The following is an 18,521-nucleotide window of genomic DNA, read 5'->3' as shown; positions in this document are numbered from 1 at the left end:
GCAGGTGTACTTTTGACCATTGTAGAGAAAACAGAAGGCTTGGCTGCTTGGGGCAGTGTTTGTGGAGGCACTGAGTGAGTCTGACCGAGAGGAGATACGTTTGCAGCATCCTACATCACCTGCATCTTCGCTGGAGGTGTAGGAAGCAGTGAAGCCTCCATACGGCCGGGATCCATCAGTGAAAAATACGACCTTCATTGTGTTTCCAGTAGACTGGAACTCATTGGTTACATTCACACGGCTGCACAGTTTCTGTAGCTGGGGCGAGTTACTTCTAATGCCATTGAACACCTGTTAGAGAAAATAGTTTGACTTGTAACTATGTTGCCCGTGTTACTGAATAGCCCTCAGGAGAGCACTGTCTCCGGCTCTAGGTGTGAAGTAAGCGTGCCACCGTGCTTTCTGTCACCGAGTTTACTGACATGTCGTTTTCCTAATCGGGCCTTGGAAGCTCTAACACACTAAATTAAAGGTTAGGTTTAGGTGATTTCAAGTGCAGAATCATTCATCTTCTCTAAATAACTTGAAAGTACCTTTAAGTGTTTTTTCTTTTTTGCTTTTAATTAGGTGTACTTGTGAGAATCTGGGCAGGGCTATGTGCACGTGAGCGCAGGTGCTTGCGAGGCCAGAAGGCCAGGGCCTTGGATTTGCCCAGAGCTGGAGTTACAGATGGTTGTGATGGCACAGAGTGTGTGCCTGGAACTGAACTCCAGTCCTCTGCAGCCTGGTTTACGTTCTTAACCCCTTAGCCCCTTAAAAAGCAGTTTAAAAAAAATACAACGATCTTTGTGTAAAATATAATGGCTCTTTCTGATTACTTATGGATTCAAAGTTTCTATATTCTTTGTCATTTGACTTAACCTTTTTTTTTAGTTTTTAATTTTGAGATTATAATATAACAACCAATTGGTATGCTTTTACTCTTTTCACTTTTAAAAACTGTATTTTTACTGGTATCAAAATACAATTAGTAACTACGTCTGCACAAAGCCTTGTGAACACTTTCCAGAGTTCAGAAATGTTTCTAGAGAAATAATTAGCAATTTACTCAGTGATTGATATTCTTAATCTTTAAAAGGATTTGGAAGGCTCACAATTAGAAACATCAGCTTAAAAGCTTTGAGGAAGTAGGGCATGTTCTCCTCCAAGCGATGCAAGCGTTTCCAGTTACTGTAATTAGTGATTGGTTGTAGCTCTTTGGAGGTTTCTGGTTTAAAAGGCCTTCCAGCTACAAGACCAGAGGAAATGTTCCCGTCATTTCTTGTGTAGTTACAAAGCCAGACTCTGCTAATTGCCTGCTGGGGTTATCTTATCTGATTATTACCATCCCCCTCTCTCTCAGGCGTGGACTACTATCACTCCATTCTCCAAAGGCAGACAGTAGAGTACAGAGATTTGTAGTTTGCTGAAATTCCAAGAACTAGAAATATTTGAATTTGGGTTCAAATTCCAATATCAAACTACAAAGAAAAGCAACGGAAGACAATACCTATTTCATGCTACTACAAGCAGGAATGGATAATGTGGTCACAGAATCAGAAGAACTTAGAACCAGTTACAAGGCTGGCGGGACACGTTGAAGGCAATGATCAATGGTTTTTGTTGCCTCTTTGTGTGTCTGACCCTGGCGAAGAACTGGAATGATTAGAATATGTGCACTCATCCAGTTAGTATATGAACTTCTTTATCCACTTAGAAGCCAGCAGAGTGTGAGCTCCTGTCTTATCCTCTAACGCTTTTGTAGTCAGAAACTGCAAGCCTCAGAAGACAAAAGGCAGCAGCAGGCACATGACAGTCAAAACAAGAGATGAGCTGTTACGAGCAGGAACAAAATTGGGCATTGGTCTCATGACCCCCACACACTGTGTGGGTGCACACGCCTTTCATTTCCTCCCTGTGAGTCATCAGATTGGTTGCTGGATTTGGAAGAGCATCAAGTTCAGTCCAACTGGGTGTGGTGCTCAACAAGCACAGTATGCCTGAAACTCTCCCTGCCACTTGCAGATCTTAAGCTTTCTGTCCTTGTCGGATAAGCATTCAAGTACACAGAAGTTGGGCAAAGGCAATTCTAACACTTGTTTGGAATAAAGGGGGAAGAATAAACACCAACACATAAACATATTTTAAAGAAACAGAATTTGAACATCCTCCTACAGAAATGAATTTCCAAAGAGGTTCCTTCATGGAGTTTCTTTCTCCCATAAGGGAAGGTCTGAAGCTGTGATATTTGCAGCACACTAATTACATGTCACGGTCTGTGTTAGTTACTTCCACAAACTCCAGTTACCAGGCTCAAGTACGTGTGCGAGCTGTCAATCAGCTTTTGCACACTTTTCTTAAATATGAATGAAATTCAAGCAGGTCTCTGGGGAAACATCTAATATGAAACACAGAGACTGATATAAATGGAAATGGAACCTAAAGGAAACAATACAAAATTATGCATTAAATGATTAAGGTACAGCAGGAATCGTATACGTCCTCAAAAGTTATCATCCACACTTGTGTCCTTAGGGAATACAAGCACATATGCCTCACCAAAACACAGGAAATTGCCTGAGAAAGGAAATGTACAGCACCCATGAAGCCAGGTGGCCAGTCCAGAAGGGAATGAAGAGGCTACAAACATGATGGTGCAGGAAAATCCCCAAACAATAACTCCCACCAGGCTTGCTGCAGGTGGACATGAATTTGCAGGATACTGGCGATAAAAATAGACACATATGCCTTTGGTGGAAGATGTGTAGAACAATTAGTGACTAATACCCATAAAACATAAAAATAGTACAACTCTTGTAACTGTTATTTAAAAAAGCAAAAGGAAATTTGGCCACAACATATTGCCTGGCTTAACTTGAATGCAGTTTCCATGATCACCCAGGCCATGACCGTGGAAGCTCTGACAGGTTTGTTTTAGAGGGAGATTGGCAGAATATGGGAACTGTGGGTTCCCTATGTGTGCTTCTCAAGGAAGGGAGCTAATTCCTTAGTTTCTATAGTAGGAGGTGGGTAAATGACACCCAAGACCAACTGAAGAGGTGCATAATAGGAATGTTAGCTAGATTTAATGGCATAAATGCTACAAGAGATAGTTAGGATACCAGAGAGTAGATACATCTGGCTTCAGTGATTAGGAGTGGAGAGGTCACAAGTCGGGTCTTGATTTGCAATCTGTGACCATTAGAGTCAATCTGATTCCATTTTAAAGCTGGGACTGCTTTTATCTTTCTTGTAGGTCATGTACAGTCTGTGGTGGTAAAATTCCTAACAATCATTGGATCCAACATGGTTTAAATCATAGATATAGTTTCATAGGGCAAACACCCTCAGTTAACCCTCAAAAATAATTATGAAATTTTAGTGATAGGTGTGTAGAATGTAAAAATTAGGTATTTTTTGTTTTCTAACCTTCTAAGATACTGTTTACTTAGTTGCCATTATATTTAATCGGAAAACATTTTAAATTAGTTTTAAGGGAATTTATATTTCTTAGTTAAACTACATAAAATTATGTAGGAGCCGGGGAAACATACAACACATAAAAATATGGTACACTGGGACTGTTTAACCTTTTTCTCTGTTTTCTTTGTCTATATATTCATATAATAAGTAATAGGAAAAATGTTTCTATATAACTAACAACTATGGGTCACAAAATGGCTGTGTATAAAGGTGCCTGCCACCAAGTCTAATCTTTACATGAATGCTGTAGCATGTGAACACCCATAAACATACATGCACAATAAAGATACTATTAAAATGTATTTTTAAAATTAACAATCATTTGGTGGGGATGATTTCAGTTACATAGAATGCACAAGTCCTGGGTTCAATCCCCAGCACCATATAAACCAGATGTGTGGTGCATACCAGAAATTATAATACTCTGGAAGTGGAGCTGGGGGATCAGAATTTCAAGGTCATCCTCTGCTACCTACTGGGTTCTAAGCTAGCCTGGGCTACTTGACATCTTCTTTAAAACAGACAAACAAAAAATAAAAAGAAGGAAAAAAGAAAGAAAAGAAAAAAATAAGTAAAAGAACAAAAAGAGACAGAGAAAAGAGAGAGAAAGAAAGGAGAAAACAAAAACACAATGCAGCAATCCCTGGCTCTCAAACTTAAGGAAGACACATGGGTTCCATACTGAGTGTCTGGGAAAACATTTCAGTACTTTAGATACTAGCACTGAGACAATAACCTGATGGCTGACTCAGGAAACTTGAGGGTAACAGGAGTGATGACGAGGGGGTGTCATGGGAAATTTGAGGGTAACAGGAGTGATGAGGGGGTGTCATGGGAGGCTTCATCTTTGGAATTTACTATTCAGCAGCAAAAAACTAAACTGAAAACAGAAGTGGTTCTTAACTTTTTTAAGCCGACAATGTTATTTCTATAATTCATTCATCAAGCCTTTATCTTCATGAGCGAGCATAGGCCACTGGGGATTCACTGAAGGAGACTGAGTGCTGGCCCTCCTAGAGCTGGCATGAAGTACTGTGAAATGACAACACAGGGGAGGCCAGGTGAAGATGTGGGTCTTCATGTAGGGTCTTAGTGAGGCGGTGTGGGTCAGTCGCTAGAGCAGAGACCCAAAGGAAGTAAAACATAACCAGGCAGCCATCTTGAGAGAAACAGTCTAGGTAGAGGCCATAATTAACCATTACAGCCTGATATTGGAGCCGGGTAGCATAGTCAAGGAATAAAAGAGAAGCTGGAACAGCTGAGTCATAGGAGTGAAGGAGTGGGGGACAGGTAAGATGGAGGGGTACAAGAGGGAGGACCAGCAGGTCTTGTCTGACTGGGTGGGCCTTGGTAGGATTTGGGATTCATCTGAATGAGACGAAAGACGATTGGAGGATTTCTCAAGGAGAAAATGACATGCCATGATTAAGCATTTCTTTCCCATTGCTTAGGATTGAACCCAGGGTTTTATATATGCCAGGCAAAGTTCCTACCACTACCGTACTCTCCTACCCTCAATACAGTCCTGTTGCGACTGGAAACCATGATTCTGGCTGCTGTGCTGAGAATGCGGATGACAAGGCTAGAAGCGGAGACCACCTGGGACGAATGGGACAATCTGGGTGAAGAACGGTGACATAGCAGTGGGCAGACAGACGTTAGAGCTGGCATTTTCTAAGGCACAACCAATGCCCCCTGTGTATGGATGGGTGTGGGAACTACAACTGTGGAGCCCCAAAATGTGAGCCTTTTCCACCTTGTTTGTCTCAAGGTCAGAGAGATTCAGCTTGCTCCAAGTTGTTAACAACAAGTGTGTGCGGCTACACACCCTGACCTGGGTGTGGTCACTTGGTGTTTTGGATGTTAAGATGCCCCTACAGGTAGATTCACTCCACCATGTCCAAAAGTCATAGAATTCAACTACACTTTTATTCCTTCTTCTGAATTAAGAGGTTTGACCGAAGGAGTGTCTGCCTTCAGGATACTTGGTCTAGAGTGGGTTCACTGCTTAAACAGCAGAATGCTTTTTTTTTTTATTGAAAAAATTTCTGCCTCCTCCCGCCTCCCATTTTCCTCCCCCTCCTCCCACTCCTCTCCCCCTCCCCCCACTCCATTCCCCGTCCCTCTCCAGTCTGAAGAGCAGTCTGGATTCCCTGCCCTATGGGAAGTCCAAGATCCTCCCCCCTCCATCCAGGTCCAGGAAGGTGAGCATCCAAACTGAGGAGAGGGAACCTGAAATGACCCTATCCTATAGTCATACTGATGAATATCTTGCATATCACCATAGAACCTTCATCTGGCGATGGATGGAGATAGAGACAGAGACCCACACTGGAGCACCGGACTGAGCTCCCAAGGTCCAAATGAGGAGCAGAAGGAGGAAGAACATGAGCAAGGAAGTCAAGACTGCGAGGGGTGCACTCACCCACTGAGACAGTGGGGCTGCTCTATTGGGAGCTCACCAAGGCCAGCTGGACTGGGACTGAATAAGCATGGGATAAAACCGGACTCTCTGAACATGGTGGACAACAGAATGCTTTTATCAGGAGTTGATGATGTGATGTCTCAAATATTAAAGCAAGTAACAATCTGGTTGTCCTTTGTATCATGTTAAAATGGTCTTTTGTCTTCTTTCCCCTTTTATATTGGGGTATAAAAGCGTGTGGGAAATTAAAGGCAGGTGATTTCCTCTCGGTACTATGCTATGTTTCTGTTTTTCTTTTCACTCACATCTTTGTTCTCGTTACTGTTTCCCTAATCCCTGTGCCCCTGCCCTGGTAAGTGGTGTACTCGTTGAAGCTGATCTCTGATATACAACTCCAAAATGAACACCAACAATGTTCCCCTTAGCCATTAGAAATATTATTTAGTAAGATAAGGAAGACTGAAGAGTTCAGGTGTGGTGGTACACACTTTTAATCCCTGAACTCAGGAGGAAGAGGCAGGTTGATTTCTAACTTTGAGCCTAGACTGGTCTACAGAGCAAATCCCAGGACAGCCAGGGCTACACAGTAAAACCCTATCTTGAAAAAACAAGGGCAGTCAGGGCTACACAATGAAATCCTATCTTTAAAAACAAAACAAAACAAAAAAGACTGAAGAAGGGAGCAGGATGAGCGGAGAAATATACTAACATTAATTCCATTCGGTAGTCTATTAGTCTGCACATAGTTATATCGATAAGTACAAATACATATACACAAAAATTGTTGGTACACACACACACACACACACAGTCAACACACTTCTCAGTCAACAACACATTTGTTATTCATACTCATGGGTCTCATTTGCTTTCTTCCACTAAGGGAAGCTAATAATGCTGAGGGCATGGCTTTCACATTTGAAGTTGGCAACATGGCAGGCTTCCTAACCAGGGTCCCTCAATACCTCTGTCAGAGAATGAGCTTACATAGGAACACTCATCTGCTTAAGCCTCGCTGGTCCCTGTACTGAGACCGATGAAGTTTGCCTATGTGTGTAGCCGTGACCTGCTTATTCTCTTTTGTTGCATGTAATGATAGTGTGCTCTGAAAACTTATCCATCATATGACATTTGTGCATGCAATGACAGATAACCGTCTCTGAAAGCAGTGAGTGGTGATTTTGTTCTATCCAAACTATATAGACTTGGTCTGAAATGCAGTTGTATAGGTGGTAACCATTTGATTGAGTTTTCATATTACTACTTCTGGCGAATACACTCCACACACAACGGAACACAGTGCCCATCCTGGAGAGAACACTTACTATGAGGTGCTCGTTGTCGCAGGATGGAGAGCTGCTCAGCCTCAAGTTGGTAAAGGTCAGGATGACCCTCCTGCCTTCTGGCACAGTGATTGTCCACTCGCAGATCCAGGCATGAGGATTTGGGTTGGGGTAGTTGGGAGACGTAAAACTCCCAGTAGGGCCATATAAGTTCCCACCACACACTGAAAGACAGAATGAACAAATTTAATCAAAATATCTTTCAGAAGGAACATTTTTAAAATTACCCATCTAGGCAAATTTTTGGCATACTTTTGTCTCCACGTGTATGATAATGCTTATCTATATTCATCTCTTGACTTCTTATAGTCACATCTGTATTCAGTTCTTGGTTCTGTCAATACCTGACATTTGATTCCATGGGAAACAGTCCACTGGCAGCATTTAAATCAGTATTAGAGCCCAGGAAGTATGAAAGATCAATAAATATGGCAAACTTAGGAAGACTAAAGTCATTATTCTGTTTTTCAACAGGACCTTTATTTGATCCGCGTTCATCAGGGAATTTAGGAATGTGAGTTCTTGAGAGTTCTAGGGCATTACAGTGTACTAATTTCTCAAGATGGGTTTTACAGATAAGCCACGTCTCCTCTCTGCATCTCTCTCGATACAAGTACTTTCCTTTGTGACATTTAATCCAGCTGTACGTTTTCATTAATTGGTGACTGTTTAATTAGTATCCGCCTTTCAACTTCTCATAAGTCAAGAAGGCAGCATCACATTTTCTTTTTCCCATTCTTATATCAGTATCCAGCGCAGTGCCTATCCTCTAAACTATCAGTACCCTTCTGATAAGTCACTGAACTCACCTTCTCTGCTGGACTTAAACTGCAGCCTAAATCCTGAGGCGGTGACAGAGCCGTCTGTGACAAACCTGACTGAAGCAACATTGCTAGAAGTGTCGACACTGCTAGGAATGGAGGTTCCACAGTACCGGCCCAAAGTGTTTCCTGTAAGAGTCAAATAATTCATTATGTGCATGCCCAGGTGACTTATTTCTGTTAATGTTTACATAAGTTGTTATGCACGAACAAAGAAAACCTTAAAAGACAATCTTTTGTCCATGAAGAAATGGCAACAACTGGTATGAAAATCAGGAACAAAAATCAACATATTCAAATATATGCAGATGTATAAAGAGTGGAGCCAATTAGGGTAAGTCTTTCTCAGCCTGATGAGGGAGGCTTGCTCGCATGGTTATGATACAAATGCCTCTCACACTGTTATATGACATACACCGCATTCCCCTCTCCGTATGCTTCAGGAGACTCCTCCGGTAACCACACGTGGCACACTGGGCTATGCACAGGAGGATGCTGTCCCCAAAATAATCACAGACCAGCTTTAGCGATAATGAGCATCCATTGTAATCTGTTAGAAACATGGAAAAGGACTGCTGGTCTTGCTCAGTGCTCATGAACCTACATTTCTCTGATGACATCAGACACACCTTTGCCTTTCTCAAAAACAAAGATGCTTCAGATCTTGAACAAATTGGTTAAGAAGTAAACACATCCCCAAAGAAAGTAGTATTTCACTAACCAGCGCTATTGTTTTCCAAGATCTCCACAAAGTCTTTTGTACAACCAGAGGAACTCTGAAGATTAAAATCTTCAAAACGGATGGTGAGGTAGTGTCCTGGGAGGCCCCGGAGATGCCACTGACAAAACACATTGTTTGGATAGGAAAGGGTTGGGTATCCAATGCTCTCGATGACCCCACTGTCCCCTGAGATTGTTCCTCCGCACGGGGCTACAAAACACACACACACAAATGATATTCAATTATGGATTATTTTTATGATTAAGTCAGTGTAATTTAAAACTTTTAGGAGCCAAATTAATATTAACAGAAGTTGTAAAATTTGAAAATGTTTGCTTAAACTTTCCTGATTATTTGAAATCGACTTTGGATGGAAAGAAAGAGACGCCAAGCCTACTCAGTGCGAGAAACGGAAGATGACTATGGAAAGTCAAATTCTGCAACGTCACGTCCATTCTCTTAGGACAACATGCAAGAGCTATTATGTGTATGTAAATTACATCCAGGAAGCAACTGGAAGTTTAATAAGACCTGCCTGGTATCTTCTGCTGCTGATTCCAAATACTATGTACACTCTTCTGGAAGGGGAATGGGCTGACTGGCGACTGCTGGTATCCACCTGTCTAGGTTCAATTTAAGCACACATTGCATTGCAGTACATGGTTTCTTAGAGCTTAAAAATTTCTATTCAGTTATTGTTTATCAATAGATGCAACAGCTACATTAACCTACATACAATATTCCTTAGGATACAAGGTAAGTTGTGCAGATTATATATTGTTAAAACTAGGCTTTCTGAGTTTTTGCTGATTTACATTCTCTTTTTGAGACTTCAGATTCACCAGATACATGTGATATATGGTATTATATACTTGGAGTGAATCTTCAATATATGTGTTTATGGCTCATTTTTTGAATAAAGAAATCAAACTCCAGGGGAATACTGTGCTTTTCATTAAGTGACTGGCGTGGCATTAAGATTCAGAAGGAAAAGTCTGGACTATTCCATGGATGCTGTTTGGTGTTCCAAGTCATTGTCCAACTGCAGTTGTTGGATCACTAAGGAATTTTGCAAGGATATTGTATTTATTTCGTGGTAAGAGAAATAAAGCTTGATATAACTGAAAATACTTTTTATACACAAGTTAGGAAAATATAAAATAAAATACGAATAAAAATTACATTTTAGCATAATACAAAGTAACTTAAACCTGGTGATGACATTGTGAGTTTATGTGTAACCTTCTTCTTCCTAGTCTTAAAATTAGGCAGATGAGAGGCATGGCATGGTTAGGCTTCAGTGTTTCCCTGTACCATTGTTTTCCTAGTTGAAAATAAAGCATTACCTATAGAATACTTGGCCTTGAATCCCATGTAGTTGGACCCACTCTCAGTGTGGAATTTCAAGTACATAAGTTCTCTTGAGGATACCCAGTTGCTAGGCAAAGAGCTCCCACACAATTTGGAAAGCAGCGGTGCGTGTGAGTCAACTCCATCGCGCAACTCAAGGTAGCTCGAAGAACAGCTGGCAGAAAAAAAATTAAGTTGACAAAACCAGTTACTTTCATTTATTTTGTCATTCAAGACTTCTTTCTTCAAGGACAATGTTTAATCATCATTTCTGTACTATAAGACAACATGACCGAGTCTCCTTAAGCTTCATGACATTTTTAAATACCATATTTTTCCTAATGACAGCACAGCCTTTCGTGAGTTCCTGAAGAAGACAACTTTTTATACTGGGAGATAGTTATTTACATATTTTATATTTGTCTTATAAACATAAAAGACATTTTAGATGAACTATGGATTCAACTAAAGGAGAATTTGTCAGAATGATACTTGAATATATTTCACATGAGAAAGATCTGCTTCTCTTGGAAGTCCCATGACTTTGGCTACTGAGGAGCACAGGTACACTCTCTACGTCCATAAAAGAAGACAAGCTTTTACTAATGTTTCCTAATAAAGTTAAACTAGAGACTCCATACTAATTCCTGGAAAAATAAATTGTGTTCAGTATCTAAAAACGATGACTGGGGAATTGTAGAGTACTTGGTTGGTGGTTTGTGACACTGGTGGCCTCTAGTGCCATGCCACCTAAATTCTTATTTGTTAAGCAAATATTTATTATTTGTGACACTTAATATGAGGTTGGAGAAAAAATACTTATCTATCAGAGATTGTACTTTTCCTGTGGAAGAAGAAACAACATCAATCGCAAACAGTCACCCTCAGGGTCTCATGGAGGGTGTGTTGACGGTCAGGAGGAGAGTTGCTGCCAGGCAAGGATTTGAGGCTTCAGACATTTACTTATCTCTGTCTCTACATTTTTTTCTGGGCAATGGGTACCACAGAGCAAAGAAGACATAGTTGTCTTGAGACATGACAGCTAAAATAATATTAACTTTGGGGTGGAGGAACTTTAAAATGTAGGTGACCTACCTGGGTGTTTCTTCAATATGGAATTGATCTTCAAATTGGAGCTGTATACTTTTCCCAGAAGGAGCTTCTAAGATCCAAATGCATTCAACATGCTGGGGATAATTAGCAGGGTAGTTGGGGGAGGTTATGTATCCATCAGAATTGGCATCATGAATGTAGATATCGCCCCCGCAGGCTGTCAAGAAACAGTTAGGTCAATCTACGGTCTGATGAATGAGAACATAATCAGCTACCATAACTGTTGTGTACAGTCAACTTGTCTTTACTTGTCCTCTCAATTTTATCTTTTATCAGAATTATCTTCATGTTCTTTTTAAGCAAGTAAATTCTGGCATTCCTATAAAACAAGCCACCATGTATGTCCCTCTTTATCCTGTCAAACTATGTATTCTTCTATTTTTGTTAGGTTGGGCATTTAGTTTTGAAATGTGTGTATTTGCAGGGATTGGTTTTGCTTGTTTGTCTGTTTTTAAATTTTAATTTATTTTTTACTTTATTTGTATGAGTGCTTTGACTACATATATATCTGTGTACTACACGCATGCCTGGTGCCATTTGAGGCCAGAAGAGAGCATCAGATTCCCTGGAAATGGAGTTGCAGACAGTTGTGAAGCATCATATGGATGCTGGGAATTGAACCTGGGTCCTCTGGAAAAGCAACTAGTGCAGCTAGTGCTCTTAACTGCTGACCCATCTCTCTAGCTCATTTGTTTGCTTTTTGAGAGAGTCTTGGCTAAGCCCCAACTGTCTATGTCACTGACACTGCCTTGAATTTCTGAATCTCTTATACCCATCTCCCATCAACTGGGATTATAGACACATACCATGATGATCAGATTGTCTATTTGGAATGAAAATTTTATATTTCACTAAAGTTAACAAAATTATTATGCAAAATATTTGCAGCATCACATGAACACGTAAACTGAAGATCTCCGAGGCTGACTGGTTGATTAGAAATTCTAGGCTTGCAGAGCTGGGCTATTGTAGTCTGGAGTCAAATCATCTTGGGCTGTCTTTAGCCTCCTTAATAGTCATTTATTGTCCACATGTGTTTGATCTAACATCCATCTTCATGGCTGTAAGGTAAATCCTTTTGAAATATAATATAGATCTTTAGCTTCACCAACCGAAAGGTTAAGAATGTCATCATGAGCACCTGAGGCCAATAGAAATTTCCTTTCTTTGTTATGAGCCACCAATGTATATGAAAAGTTGTTCCCACCAATGTATATGAAAAGTGCCTTGATCTAAGACTCTCTTTTTTCCGTTACTATAAAGGTTTCCTGAAGCCATTACTATGTTGGAACATAGCATTTGAGGATAGCCTGATTCTGTTTTCCCAGATGATGGTCACTCATATATGGAATCCAGAAAAAAATTCTGTATTCACTTTTATATGAAAACTTCAGCATCAATAAATGCAAACCCATCAGTTAGTCAAGTGAGAAAGTAAGCAAGCAGTTACAAATTCTCATTGAAAGCTCAGATCAGCGAGCTTTCACTCACTGCAGGCCTGTGATCTCAGTATGTGATCTCAATATGTGATCTCAAAAACAAAGAGGACAAGCCGGGCGGTGGTGGCGCACGCCTTTAATCCCAGCACTTGGGAGGCAGAGGCAGGCGGATCTCTGTGAGTTCGAGACCAGCCTGGTCTACAAGAGCTAGTTCCAGGACAGGCTCCAAAACCACAGAGAAACCCTGTCTCGAAAAACCAAAAAACAAACAAACAAACAAACAAAAAACAAAGAGGACATTAAGGACTATTATTCTAGATCACAGTTCTCAACTTGTGGGCTGAGACCCTTTGGGGCGGGGGTGAAATGGCCCTTCTACAGGGGTTACCTAAGACCATTGGAAAATACAAATATATACATTAAGATTCATCACAGTAGCAAGCAATGAAAACAATTTTACGGTTGAGGTCTCCACAGCATGTGGAACTGTATTAAAGGGTCGCAGCATGAGGAAGTTTGAGAACCATTGCCCTAGATCATCCTCTGACTCCGCACATGTACCTCAGATGCGAGGTATTTGCTTGTATTGGAGATGGAGTCTTTTTATGCAGCCCTGGCTGGTCTGCAATTCATAACATGACTAGACTGACCTTAAACTTGTAGTCATCCTCCTGCCTCTTCTTCCTGAGAACTGGGAGTACAAATAATTTACTCCTTTCTTTCAGATCCCCTACTACCATGCAAAACATGAACTCATTTATGGCTGTGTTCATCGTCTTCAGAGTATGTAGTTCAGGGATTCAGGATGAACACGGTCAGTCTGGCGCTTTGAGTGCACCTAGTTCTTATGCATGCTCCTCTATCCCTTCTCTCCACTTCCACCTCCAAGTGACCCGAAACCCATCGAATACCCTACTTATACCATCTTTCAACATGGCCTCTTCTCACCTTCTTGCTGACATTGCCTTAGTTGAGGACACAACAGCTTTTCCTGAATTCTCTTTCATTTGGGTTTTTACTTCATTCTTCCGATCATGCAACTATGTTGATGTTTCTGTTTTGGTCCAGCCATGACACATTGGATTTAAATCTTTCATTTTCTCCACAAAGCATCTGGTAATACCTTATCCTTAGGTCTTACTAATGGCCCTTAGCATTGTGACCCACATGTGGCTCATCATCACATTCACCTCCTTTTGACCTTGTTCTCCACCATACTAAATTTTTGCAAAACCGTGAATTGTCTTCTAAAGCCGAGATGTCTCATGTTGTTGCATTATTCTTTGCTGAAGTATAAAACTCTGTTCTCTCTGTTTCTTCTCTGATCCCATCAGTTGGATAGATGCTTCTCTCTGTGGTTACAGATCCTGGAGCATTTCTCCATCTGGAACTTACTATGTTGTATAATAACTGTCTCTGCTTGTCTGTCTCCTTCATTGTGTGGAGCCTCTGGATGGAACTCAGTAATGCATGCAGGGTGAAGCTCTTTCTAAATGTTTAGCTAACTAATTAACAAGCCATTTAATCAGGTGAGAATAAAAGACATTTAACGCAGCGCCATAGAAATCTCAATCAACTACAATGAAGGGAAGTCTCTGGGAAAAGGTGGTAAAAAGCTCAGCAAAGGATGCCAAGAGATATTCATGCAAAACATAATTTAAGACATGGGAAATGGTATGAGGTAGACACGATGGGAAGAGCCAGGGAGAAGTCTGGCTTTAGTAAGTAGGAGGAGACAGGCAAAGCATAACCATATTGCTGGGGCTACCCCCAAAAAGTTTTTAAAACCAAAAGACCTTTGTTTGATCTTAATATTAAGGACAGTCATGTGTGTAAGGAAAGTCAGGGACATGACAATGACCACTGGCATAGATGCATGACTGGTTGATCTAGAAAGGAACTAAGAAGAAAGACACTTAATACAACAGACCCGCCACAGAGTTAAGATTAAGCTGAGCACTGACACAGTAGGAAAGTGGGGCCTGCAGGGAGGTCAAACCACTGTGAACACCAACATGAAGACAGTGATGTAAGAGAAAATTCCAGCCTCAATCAGCACTGCAGCTGTCCTCAGAGCTGTTAACAGATCCCTGTATGTCGGAGCTTGATTCACTATGAAGTGACTGAACACCCTGCTTGTCTTGGGCCTTGCTAAAGTTATTAAATGCTTCAGGGGGAATAATTAATAAATATTTTCATTTCTTTTTTTTTCCTAAATAAAAAAAATGATGATAGCATTCTGAACTCTCTCACAACTGAGATAATGTGTAATAAGACAGACGGTTTCTATTGGGCATGGTGGTATGTGTTTATAGTTCTAGTATTTGGGATATCAAGGCAGAAAGATAAAGGACTCAAAGGTCTTCAGCTATACAGCGAATTCCTGGCTACCTTGGGCTGTATGAGACCTATTTTAGACAGCAGCAGCAGCAGCAATATAAGCAACAAGAACAAAAACCCATGGTTCCACTAAGATCAATGTACCTTTTGAAGCATATTTGAGAATCTGGAACTAAGATCACATAATCATTCAAGATATTGAATTTGGGGTGACAAATAGAGATTTAGTTGTGTTGTTTATCCTCCACTGACATTTAGTTAAATGCTATTAAAAAGTAAATGTTATAAAAATCAAAGCATCCCAGTAAAACTAAATACAAGTATAATTAAACATAAAAGTAAGGGTGATTAGTTAACGATTGCTGCTGGAATACAATAATACACAAGTAATAACTAAGTGAGTAATAATAGAATCATAGGTTCACTAGGTTCACTACAAACGAAGAACAGTGATGATGAAGAAGAGCGATCAAAGCCTTTACTATGGTAAAATAACTAAGTTTAACTTAGACATTTCATCATCGAAAGGGGCCCATTAAGATTAGTTCATTTTCTACACATTTGCCAGTAATTGGAAAAAAATAAACAATACAAAACCAATAACTTGGAAAACTCAAGGCATTATTTTACTTACCTAAAAAGTAGAAATAACTATAATATAATTTCCTTTAAAAGCATCCTGCTGAAGAGTTAATGTATGTAGCATACTCTAAGTCCTAGATTGATCAAGACCTGTTCTTGTTAATACTAACACTTTAACCTAGGAAAACTTGGCATTTTCCCCTAAAATGTGTATCAACAAAAATCAAACAATCTCAGAAAAAATATAAAGCTCCTAGAGGAAATACGTACCTAAACTCTTTGCCTCATATCTGATCTTAAATCCTTGCCCGCTGTTACTATTATCAGAAATGAACTGAACAAACATTTCATTGTCTGAGGTGAACAGAGTTGACGGAGGATAAATTCCACAGAAACGACCATTTGCTCCAGAGGGTCCCAAGGGTGGAGAATGGATATCTGGTCCATTTCTTAGCTGGAAAGAGATTAAAATTGTGCAAATTATATTCCAAAAGAATGTTAGAAGTCCTACCAATTTATATACTAAGAATGTTAAATTAAGTCTGCAGAGACAGTTAACTATAAAGAGTAACAAGCATGACCTACCACCAAGTAATCCCCCTGGCTGCAAGAAGAGTCTCTATTTTGAATCTGGAAAGGTTGCTCAAAATGGACAGCGATGGTCAGACCACTCTGGACCAGAACATGCCAGGAGCAGTTGAGGTTGGGGATGTAGAGGTCTGGGTACTTGGGCGATGTGATAATCCCTCTGTCTGCATGCAAATATCCACCACAGCCTTCCCAAGAAGAAAAAGAAAAGTAGGTTATTTAAATGATATTGACAACGAGGTGTTTATGCTTCTCTCCCTGTTCCCCACCCCCCACCCCCAACTGGAGATTTTTCAAAATGTAAGCAACAGATGAGAAATTTGAAACTAACAGGGATCAAAGTATGAGAAATGATTAGAGGCACAATTACTAAATGAGCACACACTGTTGGGTACCCACAGTGAGGTGGTTAAGATTTGAGTCATGGAGAGAAGACCATTTACTTTCACAAAAGCTGGCTTTCCAGAGGTAGAAGAAACAAATGTATACTCTGTGAAATAGCAGTAAATCCAAGAAAGAAAAATGAAGGGACGAGGGGGTAATGTACTCTGTGCTCAGGAAGTTAGAGAGGTGGATGTCTGAGCAGAGACCTGGATGGAATAAGGAATCAAACTGGGTGAGTTTAGGGAAGATGAACAACGCAATCCAGAGAACAGTACAAAGACCTGGTGTGGTAAGTGGGGTGTCACTGGGACTTGGACTAGATGAGGCAGCATGAGCAATTCAGAAAGTAGCTTGGTGAAGTTATGTAAGAAGCAGAGTAGTCTTATTCTTCTATGTAAGAATGGAAAGGCTTTGGAGATCATCTGTGTATATATCATCTATCTGTCTGGTGTCTATCCATCTGTCCATCCAACCAACCATATCTCTCCCTATCTATCTATCTATCTATCTATCTATCTATCTATCTATCTATCTATCTATCTATCTATCTATCTATCTATCATCTATCTATCTATCTATCATCTATCTATCTATCTCTTATCTGTTTGTTTGTGTATCTATCTAAGGAGATGAGCTATACCGATTTTAGACATTGGGAGTTGAGAAGAGTGGTGGAGCAGGCCTTAAGTTGTCACTGTCAAGTACTAGACAGCCTGCTATCAAGTAAATGAAGAAACTGCATACGACTTAGATTGCAGAGGCAGACGTTCATTTGGGCCCTAATCCAAAGCTCACCCACTATCCCCTGCACATCTTGTTTCTACTGAGTGTAAGGTAGATAATTTTCCTTTGATTGCTCCATTCTTACAAAAGCTACATATAAACAGGGAAAAAATTACTAGATTAATTTTAATATTAGGTTAATAATTCATTTTAAAATTAAAATTTTCTTTCCATATTCCATAGACAATTTCTTTAATGTTAATCTAGCTTGACTTGAAAGTTATTATTAGACTTCATACGCTGTCAAGTTTTGAGAAAACTCAATGATATGACACATTAGAGCATTTCATATACTCTAATGTATATCCTCTGACTGATCAAGTATCTATTTCAAGAGCTACAGGTTCGTTCTATCAAGTGGCTGATTTCAACCAAAGCCTTTATGAAGGTGTCTCTTGCTTCATGTTTACTGGTTGTTTCTTAAGCTGAATACAGCATGTATCTATAATTCCTTAGCGGGGCTGTGAATATGTGTTATCTTCCAGTTCCAGTCCTTAGTTAAGGTGAAAGATATTTTAAAGATCTTTTCCTTGTGTCTACCATGAGCACCAATGTTACAGAAGGTATCACTCAGACATCTGAGGGCAATAGACACTCTGTACAACTAGACAACTCTAGTTTGTGTGAGGACTTGGTACCTAGCACCCTGATGTAGCAGGGATCTGTGACTTTTGATTTATAACTTGTGTCTTGTATAAGAAAATGAGATGAGTAATTAGGGAGAAAGTGAAGAGAAGAGAAGGGAAGGGAAGGGAAGGGAAGGGAAGGGAAGGGAAGGGAAGGGAAGGGAAGGGAAAGGAAAGAATAGGGCAGGGGAGGGGAAGGTGAGGAGAAGAGGGAGAAATACAAGGAAAAGACAGAGAAGAGGACAGAAAGAATTGAGACAAGAGAAGAGAGGTAGAGGAAAACAGGAAAGGGGCAAACAAGGAAGGAGAAAAGGGAGAGAGAGGAGTGGGGAGGAAATTGAACAGCAAATGTTTGACTTCATTACTCTTGTGAACGGAGGCGTTGAAGCCTGCTCCAGGGACGCTGGAGTCTGAGATGAAGTGGATGTACATGAACTCTCCAGTTGACCGGATGGGCCCAGGAATATTTCTGCCACACAGGACAGCCAGCTGCTGGGCTAAGAAATTGTCTCCTGTGACAAAAGAAGGAGAATGTCAGTTTAAA

At 40.4% G+C, this 18,521-nt stretch overlaps 1 protein-coding gene across 2 annotated transcripts in view; it reads right to left on the bottom strand.

Moving 5' to 3' along the window:
• The window catches only part of Cubn (cubilin), a 206,569-nt gene that overhangs the window by 55,315 nt on the left and 132,733 nt on the right, over nt 1-18,521 (bottom strand). For both annotated transcript variants that reach the window (XM_057787625.1, XM_057787624.1), the window contains exons 41-49: nt 18,343-18,489; nt 16,182-16,372; nt 15,867-16,050; nt 11,218-11,392; nt 10,119-10,297; nt 8,773-8,982; nt 8,040-8,180; nt 7,213-7,394; nt 120-291 (exon numbers count right to left, since the gene is read on the bottom strand). In XM_057787625.1, the coding sequence (XP_057643608.1) occupies nt 120-291; nt 7,213-7,394; nt 8,040-8,180; nt 8,773-8,982; nt 10,119-10,297; nt 11,218-11,392; nt 15,867-16,050; nt 16,182-16,372; nt 18,343-18,489 (1,581 nt within the window). The remainder of the gene's footprint in view (nt 1-119; nt 292-7,212; nt 7,395-8,039; nt 8,181-8,772; nt 8,983-10,118; nt 10,298-11,217; nt 11,393-15,866; nt 16,051-16,181; nt 16,373-18,342; nt 18,490-18,521) is intronic.

This window comes from Chionomys nivalis, chromosome 13, assembly GCF_950005125.1.
Source record: "Chionomys nivalis chromosome 13, mChiNiv1.1, whole genome shotgun sequence".
Taxonomy (NCBI): Eukaryota; Metazoa; Chordata; class Mammalia; order Rodentia; family Cricetidae; genus Chionomys; species Chionomys nivalis.
The sequence above is the reverse complement of the archived record's forward strand: the minus strand, read 5'-3'. Positions and strand labels throughout refer to the sequence as shown.